The sequence below is a fragment of the Pocillopora verrucosa genome, chromosome 14, assembly GCF_036669915.1.
Source record: "Pocillopora verrucosa isolate sample1 chromosome 14, ASM3666991v2, whole genome shotgun sequence".
NCBI classification, from domain to species: domain Eukaryota; kingdom Metazoa; phylum Cnidaria; class Anthozoa; order Scleractinia; family Pocilloporidae; genus Pocillopora; species Pocillopora verrucosa.
Window position 1 is genome coordinate 2,966,820 of NC_089325.1, and position 21,694 is coordinate 2,988,513.

Below are 21,694 nucleotides of genomic sequence, written 5' to 3' on the forward strand. Positions count from 1 at the left end.
AGTTTTCCTTAAAACGTTCTCACCGTCAGAGGTCATTTATAGGTAATATCACTACACAAAAAGTTAAAAGGATAGAGTAAATTGCCAGCTTGGCTCAAGTCATTTTTTTTGCTACTATTTGTCGCTCTGTGTCAAAGATTGTTTTAACTTTGATCACGAAAATGTTACATAATGGATCTTAATCATTCAATTTGCATTTGTGGACAAAACGTTTTGCCATGAATATCAGTTGATTAATATAACATTTGCATCGGATGTAACTAAAAGCAAAAATGAGGAATTGGGAATGGGGAAATAAAATTGGAAATTGAAAGTGGGAAATTACTTTTTTGGAGATTTAATGTTTGAAATGCAGAATAGATATCTGTCAGCGTTGATAATCGATAAACAAGCTTTCTTTCAAAAACGTTCAGAGGCAAAATTTAAGGGACGGAATAATTAATGATAACGAAAGAAATGATACGAGACAGCTAAAGAATGTTTTAAAACTAAATTTCATTTGTTTCAGTAATAAGTGATGTGTCAAATTAAATCTATTGAGAAGAATGAAAGAGCTATTTTAATGTTTATATGACAAGTAATAAATTGGAACTTTCAAAGAGGTTAGCCATTGAGGGCTTGAATTTTTCAGATTCCAAATGCAAGTAACTTCTCAACACCAAGCGACATAAGGAACCCACAGTTGAATATCCATTTTAAAATAGTGATCGTTTTATTTTTCGGAAGTAATAGATGTATGCTTCACAGAGAAATTCCGATAAGCAAAAGCACTTGCCTCACTTTCCAAATTAGCGGCTGCAGCAAAACTGAAACCATCTCAAAGAACAATTTTACTTTCACGACTATAGGACGCGCCAAGTAGATAATGAATCTTACAGGTTTCAAACAGTAATTTGCATGAATATTGGTGGCAAGCGTGAGGCCAACTCCTAAACTTCCGGGGGTTTCCCGCAGACACGAGTAATTTCGTCCTTGAAATGTTCTTGTGATTTTAGTTTGGAGAATTTGGTATTGGATCAACTAGTAATCCCCTAATTAATGTTTTTCTTTATTCTCATGACTTGTCTGCTTGATAATGTATTAATATTGTAAGGAGAAATTCTGTCTTGGTCATTCTTGGGAGTTAAAGGGTAAAATGACGGATCTTAATCCTTCAATTTGCATTTGTAGACAAAAAGTTTTGCCGTGAGTATCAGTTAATTACTATAACATTTGTATCGGATGTAACTGAAAGCAAAAATGAGGAATGAGGAATGGGGAATGGTGAATGGGAAAATAAAATGGGAAATTAAAAATGGGAAATTAATTTTTTTGGAGATTTAATGTTTATAATGCGGGAATAGATATTTATTAGCGTTGATAATCGATATTCAAGCTTTCTTTCAAAAACGTCCAGAGGCAAAATTTAAGGGACGGAATAATTAATGATAACGAAAGAAATGATACGTGACAGTTAAAGAATGTTACAAAACCAAATTTCATTTTTTTCGGTAACAAGTGATAGGTCAAATTAAATCTGTTGAAAATAATGAAAGACCTATTTTGATGTTTCTCTGAAAATTAAAAAATTTTAAGCGAAGACTTATCGTAATGGACGTAGAGCTTGAAAATCAGGGAATTTCACTTGAGGTATATCCTCGTGCATGCCCCTGTTTCAGGAGGATAGTTGGTCACATGATGCGTTTAGACCAATCACGCGCGACGAAAAATATTTGATGAATCATAACCAAAATTATTCCCCTCTCAAAAACAGTAAATCTACGAGGAAAAAATGAATTTACCATAATCAGTTCCCATTTTATTTTCCCATTCCTCATTCTCCATTCCCTATTCCATATTTCTTATTCCATAAGTTCCATTCTACATTTGCCATTCGCTTTTAGTAACATCTCATTTGCATCGCACCTGAGAACCAGCCTTAAGCGGCAGTTGGATCCTTTTGTTCCTAATGTCACGCAATATCCATAGGTGTTATGCTGGAAAATTAGATGCATATTTAAAACGGATTTGGAGTGGATAACAGTCTTGCCTGTGTCCGAGGACAGATAAAAGGAGAGCCGTTATTCAGCCGGTTGGTTTAAGTTAATTATTTTTGTTTTCATGAGTTTCTTTTGATATGTAAACCAAAAAGTGATTTTGTAATCTGGGTGGAGGGTGGATGCGATACGAGTGAACAATTTCCCTTCGGAAGGACATAGTTTTGTAACTGAAGCCATTTTACAGGAATCGGCTTGTTCTCTCACATCTTTTAAGTGTTACTAACGCTGTTTTGAAAACACTGTGCTTTTAAAATTACCAGTGTCTGGTTAGGTTTAAACGAAATGCGAATTTGCAGTTAGAGTTTGGGTTGGCAGTTAGAGTACACGGGCCTTAAAGCGAGCACTCAGTAGTTTCAGAGTCGGAGTTCTACCGTATCACGAGTCAGGTTCGCACCTTGGTCGGGTTCGGCGTTAAGATAACGGCGTAATTCGTGATTTCATTCGTCTATACACACGAACTTTCATGTTTTTGGATATTACCGGTATATATTATAACCAACCATAATAAAGCCACTAACACATCGACAAGATGTCTACCTTTGCGTTCGTACAGTAGTCTCACATTGCCAGTAACGCAATTGTAAGAATGATCAACTGGCTATCTCTGGGTCTATATAATGGGAAATTGCCATAGAGCAAGTAGCGCAATGACTTAACGGCTACCTTTGCGTTAGTATTAAAGGGGAATCTTATCTAACCAGTAAAGTAATGACTTCACGGGGGTGTCACGATAGCTAAGACCTAAGACCTAAGACCTAAGACCCCTCAAAAAATTAAGACCCTCGATCACTAAGACCTCTCGAAAACTAAGACCCCTCGAAAGACTGGTGCAGGATTCAGGTTTTCGCACTTGAAAAAAAATACAAAACTAAGACCCCTATTTGAATTCATGGCTCATTACAGCGCAACACTTGACTACAGTTCGAGTCACGACTTTTGAGAAACGTGACACATCGAGAGCATTCTTTGCTGCGGAAAGCGCACTCCGACATCCGTCAGAAGGAGGTCATCTCGGGTAGATTTCCGATTACGAAATCCGAGCTCGCCCGATGTTGTCTTCGTGATGAAGGCCCTATTTAGCATATTAGACCCGCAAAACAGAGTAGAAACGAACACGTGCTTCGCTCATGACTTCGTATTAGCCTTAAGATATTTGCATTTTTTTCCGTTGCTTACCTATATTACAGACTCCAACAAATTTTTGCGATGCCTCCTTTTCACGGATGGCCGATTACAACTACAACATAGTAACACCTCCACGAAATCTGTCAAAAGGAGGATGTTACAATACCAGAGGTCATCTCGGGTAGATTTCTGATGACGAAATCCGAGCTCGCCCGATGTTTTCATGAAGGCCCTATTTCGCATTTTAGAGCCGCAAAATAGAGTAGAAAGGAACACTTACTTCGTTTTCGCTCATGACTTTGTATTAGCGTTAAGATATTTGCATTTTTTTCCGTTGCTAACCTATATGACAGATTCCACAAAATACATTTGACGCCTCCTTTTCACGGATGGCCGATCACAACTACAACGTAATGACATCTTCACGAAATCTGTCAAAAGGAGGATTTTAAAACACCGGAAATCTTCTGGATTTCTGATGAAATAAATTTAACGCAGTTACGTTCAGAGTTTAAGCGATATATTGTTATTTCTAATATGGTAATTGATAAAAAAATTGTACATTACCTCGATTGGACGGAGATTAAGTTTGAATATAATGTAGCAGGCGATATTACTTTTGTCGACAAGGATAATCCGTGACTTGTCTCACCTATTATACTTTCTCTATCTGCGTTGTGCCATGATCATCATTGAAAATATTCTATGATAATATTTTTAGATGAGGATTTTCAATTCTAAACGCAAGAGCGTACTTAGGGAAAGATCTATAAGAAACAGTTTCTCATGAATACATTTTAAAAATTCTTTTAGCTGACTTCTACATAGATAAAAAATTACTACACATATATATTTCACTTCGACGATTATCTTAATAAACAATTAATGGGAAGTTCTGAGAATCAGTTTTTAATACTACTTTTCTCTTCCTGCTTAAGGGCTCTTTCGCAGTCCTTTTATATGATCACTAATTAGCGGCCTTTTTTCTGACGAGGTGTAAATAGGCGTCAGGAAGCAGACCGCCATCGTCACGATTTAAAGGAGCGTGGGCGGAGTTAATGTGCCAAGCCTCCAAACAAAGGCGCTGGTGGTAACGCCGATTAGTAGTGATAATTTTAGAATTATCCCACCCAATTGTATGGTTGGTTAGGCAAGTATGCTCCGATAAAGCTGAATTTTCCTTTTTGCAAAGAAAAACCGCTTTTTGGTGCTCTTTTAACCGTGTACCAAACTGGCGTTTGGTCTGTCCGATGTATTCGTTATCACAGTCATTGCAAGGAATAGAATAAATGGCGTCGGTTCGTTGTTCTTTCGTGACAGGATCCTTAGGGGGCATATTTGGGGGCATATTTGGGGCATATTTTCGCCAAACCTAAGGATCCTGTCACGAAAGAACAACGAACCGACGCCATTTATTCTATTCCTTGCAATGACTGTGATAACGAATACATCGGACAGACCAAACGCCAGTTTGGTACACGGTTAAAAGAGCACCAAAAAGCGGTTTTTCTTTGCAAAAAGGAAAATTCAGCTTTATCGGAGCATACTTGCCTAACCAACCATACAATTGGGTGGGATAATTCTAAAATTATCACTACTAATCGGCGTTACCACCAGCGCCTTTGTTTGGAGGCTTGGCACATTAACTCCGCCCACGCTCCTTTAAATCGTGACGATGGCGGTCTGCTTCCTGACGCCTATTTACACCTCGTCAGAAAAAAGGCCGCTAATTAGTGATCATATAAAAGGACCTCTTGTTGCAGCGTTTAGATCACCCCTGATGAAGGCACTAGACAGGAGTGTCGAAACGTTGGGTCTATGAATTGTAACTTCTTCGGTTACATTCATTAAATCTGCAAACCAGTGTAGCTTCAAACCATGTCAGATACTTTGATATCTCGCACGATAACAAATTTCCCGCCTTTGCTAGTTTGGACCATTCAATTGTCTGGGAGTTTCCTCTCCATTTCCGGTGTTTTAAAATCCTCCTTTTGACAGATTTCGTGGAGGTGTTACTATGTTGTAGTTGTAATCGGCCATCCGTGAAAAGGAGGCATCGCAAAAATTTTGTGGAGTCTGTAATAAAGGTAAGCAACGGAAAAAAAAAAGCAATATCTTACGCCTAATACGAAGTCATGAGCGAAAACGAAGCACGTGTTCGTTTCTACTCTGTTTTGCGGGTCTAATATGCTAAATAGGGCCTTCATCACGAAGACAACATCGGGCGAGCTCGGATTTCGTAATCGGAAATCTACCCGAGATGACCTCCTTCTGACGGATGTCGGAGTGTGCTTTCCCTTTGCTGCGCTGACGTAAGAAACTGTTAATTACGCGCTCTTAAGTTCGACAAGTGCGGTTTGATCGAGAGCATTCTTTGCTGCGCTGACTTTCAAAATGTCAAGAATTTCCGACCACATCAGCGTGAGCGACAGTTTTACTGTGCTACTGGACGATTCTTTGAAAGAATGCCAATCTTACAGAGAAAAATTGAGGCAGCGCGGTGAACAAAATGCCTTAAAGTTCGAAGAGCTTTCAAACAAAGTGGACTCTTCGTGTAAACTTGTCGCCGAGTAAAAATCCCGCAGCAAGGAAACGAAATCAAAGAAAGGTAACTCAAAGGTTCATGTGCCTACAAGCTGTGCGAAACCAATGAGACATTTTGTATATCTATGTAAAAATATTTATATTTATGATATTTGTATTTTTAGGTTCTTATCCTGTGTATATCAACCTCTTGCTACGTTACTGTGAAAATTACAAAATTAAGTTAAAGAGTTATGACAATAAAATAAATTGCAATGTGTAAAACACGAGTTGTTATATATGGATCAGTTCTTGAAAGGCATGCACGGCATCGTTTTACAGAAGCGTAAAATATCGCAAACGTTCTCAAAACGACTTTTGGCAATACGCGCTAGGATAGCGCATTACGTTGATGTTGTCACGAGCTCGCATTCGTTATAGTCTGATTAGCAAAAGGGAATGTTGCCAAAAAATTCAGACAGCTGGAAAATGGCAAATGGGCATGTAAATATTGCCCAGTTACGATAGTTTAGCAACGCGTGAAGATCGCCTTTCTGACCGCTTTACAGTCGCCGTAAAATATCGTAAATATTCACTATACGACTTTTTACAAGGCACGTAAAGATAACGTTTTTAGTCTCTCTCCGTGGTCTTTACGTACTATCGTTTTCAATGCGTAAAGACATTCTTTACGATAGTGTAAAGAAGTTCGTAAAGACGCGTAAAGAGGATCTTAACGCTTTCTTTACGGCATTTTTACGGATTCGTAAATTTATAATTTCATACTGTATCTTAGCTTTCGTGATCCCCAACTTAACGGCAACATTTGCGTACGTATAATAGGAGATTCTAAGATAGCCAATAACGCAACGACTTAACGGCTACTTTGAACCAATAAATATCATTTTCATCAAACAGGTTATGTCAACGTTTGTCTTTACGTTGGCCTGGAGGCAGTCATCTCGGTTCTGTCATATCAGGCCGATCAAACATGCCACTTCTAATGTCTTGTCTACAAAAACAAGTTCAGTAACAGGCAGCATTTTTGAGCAAATTCCTAAAGAGGAGCTGGCACCGAAAACCAGACCACGGCTGCGAGACAGGGAGTTTCTCCCAGGCTCAACGGGTGACGGATTCCCAGAGTTCTTGGCAGAGCCAAGTGACTCTTTCCCGGTCGGTATGCGAGTCAATACTGGAGACAAATCCTCTCTCTTAGAACTGGGTGCAAATTGCATGGAATACATAAAGAAGAACCTTGCTAATAGCCAGGCGATATTGTTCCGCGGACTTCCAGCTGAAACAGCAGAGGACTTCTTGGCCTTAACCCAAGGAATGCGAGGTAAGCCTCTGAACTACGAGGGTGGTGCTACACCCAGACCCAAGGAGTTGAAAAATTCTGACATCTACATCGCCACAACTGAGCCCGGAGCGTACACCATCGAGTTGCACAATGAAATGGCGTATCTCAAGACTTTCCCCAGGAAGGTATGTCTAGAATGAAATAAAGGCGAGTGATGCTGAGGTGCCGAGGTATTTTGTGGGCGCCCCACACCACCCCAATCTGTCACCAGGTTTATGATGCGCTATCACTAATTCAGTAGTTCTTTCGCTAATCCATACATTCGTTCATTGTGGATAAGTTTACTTGAACTTTGGTTTATTTGTTTCCTCGTTTTCTTGTTCTTTCGTTCATTCACTTGTTCACTTGTTCACTTGTTCACTTGATCACTTGATCACTTGTTTACTTGTTCCCTTGTTCAATTATTCAATTGATCACTTGTTTAATTGTTCACTTGATCACTTGATCACTTGTTCACTTGTTCACTTGTCCACTTGTTCACTTGTTCACTTGTTCACTTGTTCACTTGTTCACTTGTTCACTTGTTCACTTGATCACTTGTTCACTTGATCACTTGTTCACTTTTTCACTTGATCACTTGATCACTTGATCACTTGATCACTTGTTCACTTGCTCACTTGCTCACTTGCTCACTTGTTCACTTGTTCACTTGGGCACTTGATCACTTGATCACTTGTTCACTTGTTCACTTGATCACTTGATCACTTGATCACTTGATCACTTGATCACTTGATCACTTGTTCACCTGATCACTTGATCACTTGTTCACTTGATCACTTGTTCACTTGTTCACTTGAGCACTTGAACACTTGTTTACTTGTTCACTCGAGCACTTGAGCACTTGAACACTTGTTCACTTGTTCACTTGTTCACTTGTTCACTTGTTCATTTGTTCACTTGTTCACTTGTTCACTTGTTCACTTGTTCACTTGTTCACTTGTTCACTTGTTCACTTGTTCACTTGTTCACTTGTTCACTTGTTCACTTGTTCACTTGTTCACTTGTTCACTTGTTCACTTGTTCACTTGTTCACTTGAGCACTTGAGCACTTGAGCACTTGAACACTTGTTCACTTGTTCACTTGTTCACTTGAGCACTTGTTCATCCGTTCATTTGCTAATCCTCTCACTTACCCATTCGATCATTGCTTCATTAGTCCATTAGTTCACTGCCTCATTGCTTCACAGGTTCATCGGTTTATTCGCTAACACGATTATTTTTTCATTCGTCCACTCGTTGATTCTTCCATTCTTTTATCCGCCTATTAATTTTTCTAATGCATTAATTGATCTTCTTCAGGTTTTATTTTTCTGCCAAAAAGAGCCTGGCGAGAGTTGTGGTGGCGAGACTCCTTTGGCTAAATGCAGCGACATTGTATCCAAACTTGATCCCGAAGTCGTGAAGAAGTTCGACGTAAAAGGAGTCATGTATGTACGATATCTGCCGGACAAATCACGGTCAGACTACATGCCCTGGCAGCATCAGTTTTACACTGACGACAGAAAGGTAATACAACTTGGTTCACATCAGGAATCCCATGTAAGAATTGATTGTCCTTTGAAGACAAAAAATATTGTGGAGATTTCAAAAGAAAATGACGATTTTCAATCTCGAACCCGGTATAGAATTTACAGTGATGACCTTATTCACTCTTTTAGGCAGCAGAAAGAGGAGCACAGCAGCAAGGTTACACTGTAAAATGGGACGATAACGGTGATATGTACCTGTCTTACAGCGCACCGGCCTTTCTTTCTCATCCAGTAACAGGAGAAAAAATCTGGTTCAACCAAATAACAACTCACCACTGCACTTACTCGAAAGCACTGCCACAATACAAAGGTTCTGATCTCCCGGATGAGAAATATCCCCATCACACCTATTATGGAGACGGAAGTGACATCGAGCCGGAAGTGTTACAACACATCAGAGCAGTTTCATGGTCATGCGCAACTGGATTTCGGTGGAAGAAGGGTGATTTAATAGCGCTTAATAATCTGAACGTTCAGCATGGACGAATGGCCTTCACGGGAGAGAGAAAAATACTGGTGCATATGACGACAGACTAAACCCGAACCTGAATTTGTATTTTAAAGCTAAGAAAAGTAATTTTCGCATATTATTATGTAACATTTTTGTTATGATGTAGTTAGATTATCTTGACATCCTAGAATCTAGAGGGAAAGTTTGATAGCCACGAAATTTCTTCCTTCTGAAATTTGTCGCAGAAAACAGTTTTATTTTGTCTTGGCTTTGGGCGCAATAATTATAAAGATCCGCCCAGCGTAAACTTTGCAAACACATTGTGTCTTTTTGACTTGCAAATGTTTCTCAGCTATTAACCTCAAGTGCTCCGAAACAGGTTATATATTAATAAGGCGCCCAGCCGTCTGAAGACACGTACAGTGGTCTGCTTTGCTGCTTTTATTTCAAACAGAGCAGTTACATCAAGGTACTTGTTTTGACGTGGAAGCGGAAGAACTTTATTTTCATCAGTAACAAATTCTCAGTCATGCAATGCAGCGGAAATAAGTGGTGCGAGATATATAATAGCGTGCTTTTCCATACTATTCTTCCGATGTAATTGTCGGAGACTGCGTGATTACTTGCGTGAAGTTAATTTTGTCAACAACATTATCATGGAGTTTCTAATTTGTACATGATTGACGTAACCTCGAATAACCTTTTTCATAGTGCTTAGCAACGATCAATCACAATGTAAAGAATGTAGTATAAGAATTAGGATCTCGTTTCAAGTTGCCAGAGTAGCTCTTTACACGCCTGCTGTAACCGAGTGAATACGCGAGAACGATTAAACAGTTAAACTCAGTCGAGTCTGTTAATTGAGTCCTGTACGTTAGAAGACCGGTTATCCCTAGTAAACGGGGCAAGGTTTACGAAATAATCAACGATCGCCACTGTCTGCCTTGCTATAACTGAATAGAACTAAAATATCTTTAACTACTAGAAATTCCAGTTTTCCTTAAAACGTTCTCACCGTCAGAGGTCATTTATAGGTAATATCACTACACAAAAAGTTAAAAGGATAGAGTAAATTGCCAGCTTGGCTCAAGTCATTTTTTTTGCTACTATTTGTCGCTCTGTGTCAAAGATTGTTTTAACTTTGATCACGAAAATGTTACATAATGGATCTTAATCATTCAATTTGCATTTGTGGACAAAAAGTTTTTGAATATCAGTTGATTAATATAACATTTGCATCGGATGTAACTAAAAGCAAAAATGAGGAATTGGGAATGGGGAAATAAAATTGGAAATTGAAAGTGGGAAATTACTTTTTTGGAGATTTAATGTTTGAAATGCAGAATAGATATCTATCAGCGTTGATAATCGATAAACAAGCTTTCTTTCAAAAACGTTCAGAGGCAAAATTTAAGGGACGGAATAATTAATGATAACGAAAGAAATGATACGAGACAGCTAAAGAATGTTTTAAAACTAAATTTCATTTGTTTCAGTAATAAGTGATGTGTCAAATTAAATCTATTAAGAAGAATGAAAGAGCTATTTTAATGTTTATATGACAAGTAATAAATTGGAACTTTCAAAGAGGTTAGCCATTGAGGGCTTGAATTTTTCAGATTCCAAATGCAAGTAACTTCTCAACACCAAGCGACATAAGGAACCCACAGTTGAATATCCATTTTAAAATAGTGATCGTTTTATTTTTCGGAAGTAATAGATGTATGCTTCAAAGAGAAATTCCGATAAGCAAAAGCACTTGCCTCACTTTCCAAATTAGCGGCTGCAGCAAAACTGAAACCATCTCAAAGAACAATTTTGCTTTCACGACTATAGGACGCGCCAAGTAGATAATGAATCTTACAGGTTTCAAACAGTAATTTGCATGAATATTGGTGGCAAGCGTGAGGCCAACTCCTGAACTTCCGGGGGTTTCCCGCAGACACGAGTAATTTCGTCCTTGAAATGTGATCAACAGGTATATTTTCGTGCCAAATAGAGGCTACTGTGTTTATTATCCTACAAATATATTTTTAACTTACGGGGAAAAAAGTGTTTACGAACTATTGGCAACCACAAAGTTATCTTAAATTTAAACTCAAGTTTTAAACGAAGACTTATCGTAATAGACGAAGAGCTTGAAAGTTAGGGAATATTACTTGAGGTATATCCTCGTGCACGCCCCAGTTTCAGGTGGAGGATAGTTGGTCAAATGAAGCGTTTAGACCAATCACACGCGACGAAAAATATTTGATGAATTATAACCAAAATTATTCCCTTCTCATAAACAGTAAATCTACCAAAAAAGTGAATTTACCGTTTTCAAGAGGGGGGGGGAGGGGTCGGGGGAAGGAGGGTGCGGCTTCACGTAGGCTACAACCTGTGCGATTGTGAGAGAGCTGGTCACGCAATGACATCATGACCACCTCTGGGTCTGTATAATAGGAGAGTCCCAGAGAGACAGTAATGCAATGACTTAACGGCTACCTTTGCGCTGTTTTAATAGGAGAATCTCACACAATCAGTAAAGTAATGACTTAACGGCTACATTTGCGTCGCCATAATAGAAGATTCTGAGATAGCCAAGAACACAACGACTTAACGGCTACTTTTGAACCAATAAATATCATTTTCATCGAACAAATCATGTCAACGTTTGTCTTAACATCGGCTGGAGGCAGTCAACTCGTCTCAGCCATCTCAGTCCGATAAAACTGGCCACTTCCTATTTCTTGTCTACTAAAACAAGTTCAGTAACAGGCAGAATTTTTGAGCGAATTCCTAAAGCGGAGCTGGCACCGAAAACCAGACCACGGCTGCGAGACAGGGAGTTTCTCCCAGGCTGAACGGGTGAAGGATTCCCAGAGTTCTTGGCGGAGCCAAGTGACTCTTTCCCGCACGGAGTGCGCGTCAAAACTAGAGACCAGTCCTCTCTCTCAGGTGCAAATTGCATGGAGTACATAAAGAAGAATCTTACTAATAGGCGGGCGATATTGTTCCGCGGAATTCCAGCTGAAACAGCACAGGACTTCTTGGGCTTAACCCAAGGAATGCGAGGCAAGCCTCTGAACTACGAGGGTGGTGCAGGATCCAGACTCAAGGAACTGAAAAATTCTGACATCTACTTTGCCAGTGCTGAACCTGGAGCGTACACCATCGAGTTGCACAATGAAATGGCGTATCTCAAGGCTTTCCCCAAGAAGGTATTTTTAGACTAAAACACAGACTAATAATGCTGAGACACCAGGGTATTTCTGGGCGCTACTACCCCACTCAGTCACCAGGTTTATGATGCGCTATCACTAATTCAGTAGTTCTTTCGCTCATCCATATATTCATTCATTCGTGGATAAGTTTACTCGTACTTTGGTTTATTTGCTCCCTTAATCAGTTCGTTCTCCCATCTGTTCAATCATTTACCCATTCATTCGTTTGTTCGTTCTCTTTTTCATTTATTTACATGTTCTCTTGTTCACCCGTTCATTTGCTAATCCTCTCATTTACCCTTTCGATTATTACTTCATTAATCAATTGGTTCTTTGCTTCATTGCTTCACAGGTTCATTGGTCATTCGTGGTTTGTTCATTAATACGATTATTTTTTTTATTTGTCCACTCGTTGATTCGTCCATTCTTTTATCCGTCTATTAATTTTTCCCATGGATTCATTCATCCTCCACAGATTTTCTTTTTTTGCCCAAAAGAGCCTGGCGAGAGTTGTGGTGGCGAGACTCCTTTGGCTAGATGCAGCGACATTGTATCCAAACTTGATTCCGAAGTCGTAAAAAAGTTCGAGGTAAAGGAGTCATGTATGTACGACATCTGCCGGACAAATCACGATCAGACTACATGCCCTGGCAGCATCAGTTTTACACTGACGACAGAAAGGTAATACAACTTGGTTCACATCAGGAATCCCATGTAAGAATTGATTGTACTTTAAAGGCCAAAAACAAAATTGTGGAGATTTTAAAAAAGAATGACGATTTTCAGTCTCCAGTTATTGAATTTACACTAATGACCTTATTTACTCTTTTAGGCAGCAGAAATAAGAGCACATCAGCGAGGTAACACTGTAAGATGGGACGATAACGGTGATATGTACTTGACTTACACCGCGCCGGCCTTTCTTTCTCACCCAGTAACAGGAGAAAAAATCTGGTTCAACCAAGCAACAAGTTACCACTGTACTTACTTGAAAGCACTGCCACGGTACAAAGGTTCTGATCTTCCGGATGAGAAATATCCCCATCACACCTATTATGGAGACGGAAGTGACATCGAACCGGAAGTGTTACAACACATCAGAGCAGTTTCATGGTCATGCGCAACTGGGTTTCGGTGGAAGAAGGGTGATTTAATAGTGCTTGATAATCTTAACGTTCAGCATGGACGAATGGCCTTCACGGGAGAGAGAAAATTACTGGTACATATGACGGCAGACTGAACCTACCCTTCACCTTGAGTTTTAGTTTGAAGAGGGATTATAATTAATGATCAAGTAAAAGTTGTCAGTTTTTTAGTTTTTCGACTAAGTTAGCGTACAGGAAACCCAAGTTCATGACACTGAACGAACCCGAACGTGACACATAGCGGCAATGGGGGAATGATTTTTACGGCTAACGGTTAGGATTTTGGCCATTTTACAGCTAACGGTTAACCCAAATGACACATTGTAGAAAGAGAAAATTTTTACAGTTATTTTTTTTTTACGACTTACGATCAAAATTTGTCAATTTTTACGCCTTACGATTAAATTTTTTAGCTGTTTTACGGCTAACAGTTAAACCATTGAGACCATCTTAGCGCTCTAGCGCATAATAATTTTACTTAGCTTATTTTTGATCGATCAGTTATGCCGATAAAACAAAAGACTTCGGTGAGTTTTGCGTTTTAAAACAAATTTACATACCAGATTGTGTCCATAGCGTTTCCCACAGTCAATGACTTGTAGCGAGTTGATATACATTCAGAGGCGGAAATAGAAGAATGGCAGAAATAGCTCGAAAGTCAGTTTTCTTCGCACCTATTAGTCATAAATTATTATAAATAATAATGACATGATCAACAACTTAAGAAGCTCTTGATTGTTAAACAAATTCTCCTTTTTATAACCTTAAGAATTGTATAGAAAAAGTATGGAGCATATGCATACTGATGTTAGGGTGTAAAGGCTAAAGCTGAATTATAAACGCATTTTGATTGGTTCTTACTTATGATCTATATGAGGACCGACAAATAGATGACGTCACCATTCATAATTTTTTGCTTTTTTATTACATAAAAGAAATAGATTCCATGTTTCTATTGGTCCGTTTAATAATAGATCACAGATGACGTCAAAATGTGGTGAGAAAATCAGTGACATTTTTTGGTCTTAGCACATTTTGACGTCATCCGTCATCTATTCCTGAACAGAATCAAAGGAATGGTATTCCATCATGGATGTCACGCGGAAAACGTTACGTGACATGCTAAAGAACGACTGCAAAGGAGAACCTCTGTGAAACACGCAACGTCTGAAAATCAGTTCATGTTTGAAAAACCTCTTAGTTTATCCAAATGATCATATCTCGTTTTAACCTCGTGATTTATCAATCATAAAAGTTAACACTGCTCGTGACCACGCGCACGTATATTCAGGTAGAATCAAACATGTGACGTCAGTTGACTTATTTTACCGGCGTCTTTCACAAACGATAAGAGAGCTTTTCAACATAAGCTTGAAATTTTACGGGTCAAAACCCACGTTGAAACGTTTTTCAAGGAGAAACTAAAGGGGAGTAAACATTACATAAACGCTACTTTAACCCAATCGTGAGCGCTATCACGTTTATCCACGATTTTTTTTCTCGTACACGTGATTTCAGTGGACATGCTGGACACTTCTTCAGAAAGCTCGTAACAGAAGCAGCTTCAAAGTTCACGGGAAACACACCTTAAAACTTCTGTCAAAGGAGAGTTTAAAGACGACCGGCATTAATTTTCTGGTAGGTAAGCCGTGTCTATACTTTCAGCTCATTCGCAATGGAACAAGTTTCACTTTCGACTCAGCTTATCATGGAGGTCTTCAAAAAGCTGTTTTCATCTGTTTACTCAATTGCGCTCCGACTAAAATTCTTTAGCTGCTTATGAACAACAAGACAAAAAACTTACGCCTTGATTTGATGAAAATTTTGTATTTTAAAGCTAACAAAAGTAATTTTCGCATATTATTATGTAACATTTTTGTTATGATGTACTTAGCTTCTCTTGAATCCAGACATCAAAGAATCTAGGGGGAAAATTTGAAAGCGACGTTCTTTTTTCTCTCTGAAATTTGTCGCAGAAAACAGCTTTATTTTGTTTTGCTAGATGGACACAATAATTATAAAGATCCGCCTAGGGTAAACTTTGCAAACACATTGTGTCTATTTGACTTGCAAATGTTTCTCAGCTGTCAAACTCAATGCAAGTGTTCTGAAACAGGTTGTATATTTATGAGACGCCCAGTCGTCTGAAGACATGTACGGTGGCCTGCTTTTCTGCTTCTATTTCAAACAGAGCAGTTGCATTCAGGTACTTGTATTGACGTGGAAACGGAAGAACTTAATTTCATTCGATCACTTTAAACACCTAATCAGTAACAAATTTTCAGTCACGCAATGCAACGGAAATAAGTGGTGCGAGAAATATAATAGCTTGCTTTTCCACAATATTCTTTCGATGTAATTAACGATCGCCATTGTCTGACTTGCTCTAACAGAATAGAACTAAAATATCTTTAACTACTAGAAATTCCAGTTTTCTTTAAAATTTTCTCACCTTCAGAAGTAATTTATAGGTTATATCACCACACAAAAAGTTATAAGGAATAACTAGAGTAAATTGCCAGCTAGTGCTTTTGTTGATAAAACACAGAATTATCTGGGCAAAGTTATAGAGCAGCTGGTAGGAATTTTTAAAGGGATGTAGGACTCTGCTGTTCATCTCTCTGGGATATTCCTGATTGTTTTCTAACAGCACAATATTGTTTGAATGTGGTGTGTTGTTGATTGGGACAGAGTGAGGTGGTGACTTCTTTGAGATTTTCCTTCCCTCTTCTGTTTTGACTTTTTATAGTCTAAAATCAGTATGCATATTCTCCATACTGTTCTCTTCACATTTCCTCAGGTATTTAACATCAAGAGATTTGGTGATCATTTCCTTTATTCTTGTGACCTTCTGTTGTTTGCTTCAGGGGTGATATTGTGAGGAGAAATTAGGTGCTGGTCACTCTAAGGGCTTAAGAGGTTAATTATCTGTACCTGCATTACTCCTCTTTGGAATAAATGCATTGGCAGGGTGGAATTTTCATGAAAAAAGTTTCTTCTGGCTTCATCTCTGAGAGTTAAGTGTCTCAGACCTCACACTTTGCCTCTCTCCAGCTGGGAGTATAAAACGGTGTCAGAAAACTTTTAAGCAAACTACAAACCCCATCACAATTGTTGAAAAATTTTCCCCTTCCCTTCTTGTTAACCTTGGTAACAGGAAAGAGGAAGTGATGTGTCAGTAAAACACAATGAAGGTTTGGGAGAATTGCAGGGAAATCTGTGGTGACATGCATCAGCATCCTGTCTGAAATTGCAGAGCTAAGCTCCAGTAATAAGGGAGTAATTTTCCTCACAAAAACAATCCTATTTTATGTATATTTTACGTCAATTTTAATGCTATCACATCTATTTTTATACTATTTTATTCTCTCAGACTTACATTTTATTCCTATTTTACCTGATAGGGAAAATAGAGCCATGTGGTCTTAAAATACTGAACCTTTTACTACTGCTATGAAGAATCCCTCTCTCAAATCTTATTTAGGATGAAATAAGTTCCTTCACAGGAAGTGTTATTAACCTTTTGAGTTGCTTAAGTACTCAGTACTTCTCCTTAGATTACTGCTGTATTGTTTAGCAGACAGATGACAGGTTAGAGGCAATGGGGTGTTTTAGTGAAATAAATTGATATAACAGGAAATATTTAGAGGCTGGGATGATTCTGAGGATGGAAAGGTTTGCTAAATGAATATAATCTTTGAAATATCATTGTTATGCTGTCACATCTCAGCCAGGCCTGAGATGTGATCACCCCTTTTTTCTTTCAACAGCCAAGGACTATCAGAGGTGATTCTAACTTGTGATTGCCATGGCCACTGTACGAGACAAATTGTTGACGGCAGTCTATGAAGAGGAGCATACAGCCCCAAGTAAAGTGACAATTGTTGGTGTTGGACAAGTAGGGATGGCATGCGCTTACAGCATAATGCAGCAGGTTGGACTTTACATTTTAAAGTATACATCCATTAATCAAATATCATCCCTACTTCTTAATTAGCCCTTTCTTTGTCTTTTCATTTTTTTCCTTTTCTTTCCCCCTGCAGGTCAAACTTATCTGACCTTTTTATTCCCATCGGTGAATAATATCACCCTAGGTGATATCTTGATGTAAGACCAAATTCTCTTGTTCTATTTACAAGGAAATGTGTGGCAATCAGTAGGAAGAGTTATTGACTATATCTTTAGAGGGTAATGGGAATGAATGGTTAAATGAGGAGGGATATACTGAAAATGTTTGTAAATGCACTGCTCCACTAGGCTGTTCTATATAGCATATGTCATTTTCATCACTGATCAGGGTATTTGCCGTGAACTGGCCTTGGTTGACATGATTGAGGATAAGCTGAAAGGGGAGATGTTGGACTTGCAGCATTGTCAGCGGTTTGTCAAGAACGTCAGCATTCGTGCAAGCACTGGTATAAATTATTTTTCTCTTGTTCTTTGTGGTCTGATTAAGGACCACTTTCATGTTTGATGCCAGCATGTGTTTTATTAGCCAGCATCTCAGCCCCATCTCCTTTCCACTCAGATTATGCTGTTACCGCAAACTCCAACTTGTGCATTGTGACTGCGGGCTCGCGTCAGAAAGAGGGTGAAAGTAGAAGGGATCTGGTACAGAGAAATGTCAACATCTTCAAAGGTAAATAATGGTATGTCTTTGGCTGGAGTCTTTCTGCAGAATGATTCATGGAATAAAAGCAACCACTTGACAATAACATTGTGGATGCTCATGCAGTTTTTAATGCATTTTCTACTTTTCAGCAATCATTCCACAGCTGGTGAAACACAGCCCAAACACCATTCTGATGATTGTCTCAAACCCAGGTAAACAATCCAACAATATTTAACAATTACATAATAAGATGAATTCTACACCCATTTCGATTGGCTCTAATGTACGATCTATCTGAGGACAGACGCATAGATGACGTGACCATTAACGACATTTTGCTTTTTTATCATACAAAACAAACTGATTCTTTGTTTTGATACATCTGTTCAGTAAAAGATCACAGCTGTGACAAGAACAAAAAAACTGTGGTAAGATCAAAATGGGGGGCACGCGAGGCGCAGCCGAGTATGTTACTGATGGGAGTGAAGTGTCTTGCGCATGCCCAAGAATACAATACAATGACCCGACTTCGGCTCAAACCCAGACCTCTCGACATTGAGTCCAGCACGTCTCCTTTCGAGCGTCAGCTACGTGTACAATGTATTGTTAGTAAACATGGAAATGAATTTTTCATTATTATCTTACAAATTCCATTATTATCTTACAAATTCCATTATTATCTTAGTGGACATTTTAACTTATGTGGCATGGAAAATCAGCGGACTTCCCCATGAGCGAGTGATTGGAAGCGGAACGAACCTGGACACGGCCCGGTTTCATTTTCTTATCAGTGAAAAACTTAACATCGCGCCAAACAATGTGCATGGATGGATCATTGGGGAGCATGGCGATGCTAGTGGTACGTTATCAATACTCCTTTCTTAGCTCTTCATTGGTAAGGGCCACTGATCATAATCATAGGGGGTATGTACATTTTAGTTCAAATGGTAAAACAGACCAGGTGACAGCTGACCTCTGATATAAGCTGCCCCGTTTGTGCCTCTTCCAAAAGCAAGTCGCTGCGACTCAGTAGTACTTTCGAATAAAAACCAGCCACAGTTTGAATAACTTGTTTCGACGGCAAAGTTCTGTCGTAGAACTTAAGTCGTCTCAAAAAATTTCCATGTGGGGTTGGTTTCCGCTCTTCTGTGGAGTCCAGTCTTTGCTCCTCTCGCACTAACATGGGCCTTTTCCCAAACAGCGGGAAGTTACTAAGCCAATTGTAGCTGCGACCCGTTGCCTAGTGACTAAATCTCAACCAATGAGCGCTCGTTTTTTTTTTACCCTCATAGTGAATCTCCCATATTACTTCGGGTGAAACAAGCTCTCCCTTACTGTTTTGCAAACTTAAAATTTTTGGGCTCATTCGTCAAATGGTTGCTGTTCTATGTATTTCCTCGTTTCTCAGTGCCTGTTTGGAGTGGTGTGAATATTGCTGGAGTTAATCTCAAGGATCTCCACCCAGACATCGGGTCTGATGGCGACCCGGAAAAATGGAATGAAGTACACCAGAAGGTTGTGAACAGGTAACTTTTTTTGAATTGTGCATCGTATTTTGAACACTGCGTGATCTGACGTTTAACGGGACAGGTCTGACTTCCTGCGTTTCAAATTTCCCAGTGCAATGGCTTTGGGTAAAGAGGAGGGGGGGGGGGGTGGGGAAGAAATCGCCCGTGCCCGAGTTAAATCAGTTCACCTTCCAGTCCACGAAGGAATTAGTAACCTTAGCTCTTTGACGATTTTCGACCTTGTATGTGTACTTGCGTTGATCTGTCGTGTTTTCCTATTATTTGTCCATTTTTACTTGGATACGTTATCCTAGAACAAGGTCTTCTTGATGCATATCATTATTATTCGAGGGAGAAAAGGTGTTTGTTTTTGCGAGGTGTTTAATGTTAGGGGCTCACTACATCGAGATTTAACGAGTTCAGATCTTGAAATCATTGTCAGTAGTAACCTATTAAGCTTTGACTTTTCCAATGGTGTAAGATTGCACGCGTAAACTTGCAGGTTTGCAGAAAAGCGCCACAGCTACTGAAATTCTACTATAAGATTTGAGAGAATCTCTTAGAGGGCAGCGAAACGCAATATATTGTTCTTTCTCCTGTTCAATTTAGCGAGACCTTGACTCCGTCAGTGATAGTGTTCTTACTTCTCCATTTAGTGCCTACGAGGTGATCAAACTGAAAGGTTACACATCCTGGGCCATCGGTTTGAGTGTCGCCACCATGATTCAAGCGTATCTAAAAGTAACCATAAGAACTTACATTCTATTTCAACCCTTGCTAAGGTGAGGTTTACACGTTACAATGAAGATTATAGATGGACGTTAAGAATAGGGCCGAATGGAAACCGGTGGTAAGTCTGTACTTTATCCAAGTGGCCCATCCAGCCGTAGCTTAACCCCGGTATTTCCCACAGCCATGAATCGCCTAAGATCATTACGACTCCACCCCCCCCCCCACTCACCCCCCACACCCCACTGGGTGGGATGCCATCCCATCGCAAGGTTACCACAAGCTTCCCTGACACTTTGCCGTTTCCCCTTTTTTTCTCCTGGGAGGAGACAGGCACTCTGAAAGTAAGTGTTTAGCCATAGCGTATAAATGTGCGCTTGCTATAAAGGTCCTCTTGATTGGAAATTTGCTCTAGAAATCGACCTGCCAGTTCCCCTTCATCCTGCTTTTCAATTCAGGTTTATGCATGGAATCGAAGAAGCGGTGTTTCTCATCCTTCCTTGCGTGCTCGGCTCCCATGTCATCATGTACGTCATCAAGCAGACTTTGGACATAAACGAGGCAAAGAAACTTCATACCTGCGCGCTCACGATGAACGAAGATTCCACAGATTCTTGTGATTTCTGAGTACATATAGTGGTGTCGCTGTAAAAGCCCAGCTGTAAGCTATCTTAAAAAGATTATCTGTTTGTAAGTTACTTATTTTCTAGCTATGGTATGGAATCATTGGGCATCTCGTACTGTCTGTCGATCCAGACTATCCATCAGTCACCTCCTTTTCTGAGTCCTTCGCGCGTGTTAAAAAATTCAGTGAAGAAAACCGTGATGTGAGAGCGCCGCGCGGACGTCTGTTCGTGGCGCCTCATTCCTGAAGTTCCAATTTTCTTTTTTCACTGATTGTTTTTTTCGGGACTCCCGCGGCAGACTTTGCCTGAAAAGCAGGGACTGCTCCACTAGTAGTTTACTCTTGACCCGTTTAACGTTGCCGGTTGTTTTTTCGCTTCTCCCATGGTGGACCAGTGAGACAAAGGAATTGCTCACAATGTAACCCTTGAATTCATGGAAAACATTTGCTTGATATGCTCAGATGCGCCGACTGTAGACAAATTAATGTAACTAAAAATTTGAATAAAGCAGCTTAAACCTTACAACGAAACAAACTCTTTTTTTTATTTAGAGAAATATATATACAACAAACTACGCTGAGTAATATAAACAACCGCTCCTGTCGCATACAAAATACATAAGCATCAAATCTCAAATGAATGCCACGAACGACTTACTGTCTTTCAAAGTTACAAAAGTAGCAAATAATGCAGCTGTAGTTCCGAACATATCAAATTCGATAACTACCCTTGCATAGCAGTTAGCGATTTGTTTTGCAACACAGAAAGAACAACTTTAAACTGTTTGTATTTTCTGAAATAATTATCTCCAACCAAGAATTCATCGAAGGGAATCGCGCGT

General features: G+C 39.4%; 3 protein-coding genes across 4 annotated transcripts; all 3 read left to right on the forward strand.

Moving 5' to 3' along the window:
• Window positions 1-1,990: 1,990 nt before the first annotated feature.
• On the forward strand, window positions 1,991-10,051 carry LOC131784404 (dapdiamide synthesis protein DdaC-like). Of its 2 annotated transcripts, none has more exons than XM_059101218.2 (4): window positions 1,991-2,071; window positions 6,606-7,172; window positions 8,347-8,553; window positions 8,706-10,051. In XM_059101218.2, the coding sequence occupies exons 2-4, from the start codon at window positions 6,609-6,611 to the stop codon at window positions 9,111-9,113; spliced, it is 1,179 nt and encodes a 392-aa protein (XP_058957201.1). In that variant the 5' UTR covers window positions 1,991-2,071; window positions 6,606-6,608; the 3' UTR covers window positions 9,114-10,051. The 2 variants fall into 2 exon arrangements, with proteins under 2 accessions (XP_058957201.1, XP_066017467.1); XM_066161370.1 differs by lacking the exon at window positions 1,991-2,071 and adding an exon at window positions 5,597-5,772 and having other exon boundaries at window positions 8,706-10,050.
• Window positions 10,052-11,978: 1,927 nt separating this feature from the next.
• Window positions 11,979-14,233, forward strand: LOC131784406 (dapdiamide synthesis protein DdaC-like). Its single transcript, XM_059101222.2, is given in 4 exon segments — window positions 11,979-12,230; window positions 12,709-12,820; window positions 12,823-12,914; window positions 13,066-14,233. Coding segments are annotated over 4 exon segments (864 nt in total). The 3' UTR covers window positions 13,474-14,233.
• A 450-nt stretch (window positions 14,234-14,683) lies between these two features.
• LOC131784300 (L-lactate dehydrogenase B chain-like) lies at window positions 14,684-20,854 on the forward strand. Its single transcript, XM_066161563.1, is given in 10 exon segments — window positions 14,684-15,020; window positions 17,149-17,312; window positions 17,676-17,793; window positions 17,907-18,017; window positions 18,140-18,202; window positions 18,676-18,849; window positions 19,399-19,516; window positions 20,155-20,239; window positions 20,242-20,285; window positions 20,686-20,854. Coding segments are annotated over 9 exon segments (1,008 nt in total). The 5' UTR covers window positions 14,684-15,020; window positions 17,149-17,186.
• The last annotated feature ends 840 nt before the right edge of the window (window positions 20,855-21,694 follow it).

Bases quoted from the DNA above. Each gene is read 5' to 3' on its own strand.
- LOC131784404 (XM_059101218.2), top strand. From the start codon at position 6,609: ATGTCAACGTTTGTCTTTACGTTGGCCTGGAGGCAGTCATCTCGGTTC. The intron at 7,173-8,346 runs GTATGTCTAGAA...GATCTTCTTCAG, and splicing joins TCAAGACTTTCCCCAGGAAG to GTTTTATTTTTCTGCCAAAA. The intron at 8,554-8,705 runs GTAATACAACTT...TCACTCTTTTAG, and splicing joins TTTACACTGACGACAGAAAG to GCAGCAGAAAGAGGAGCACA.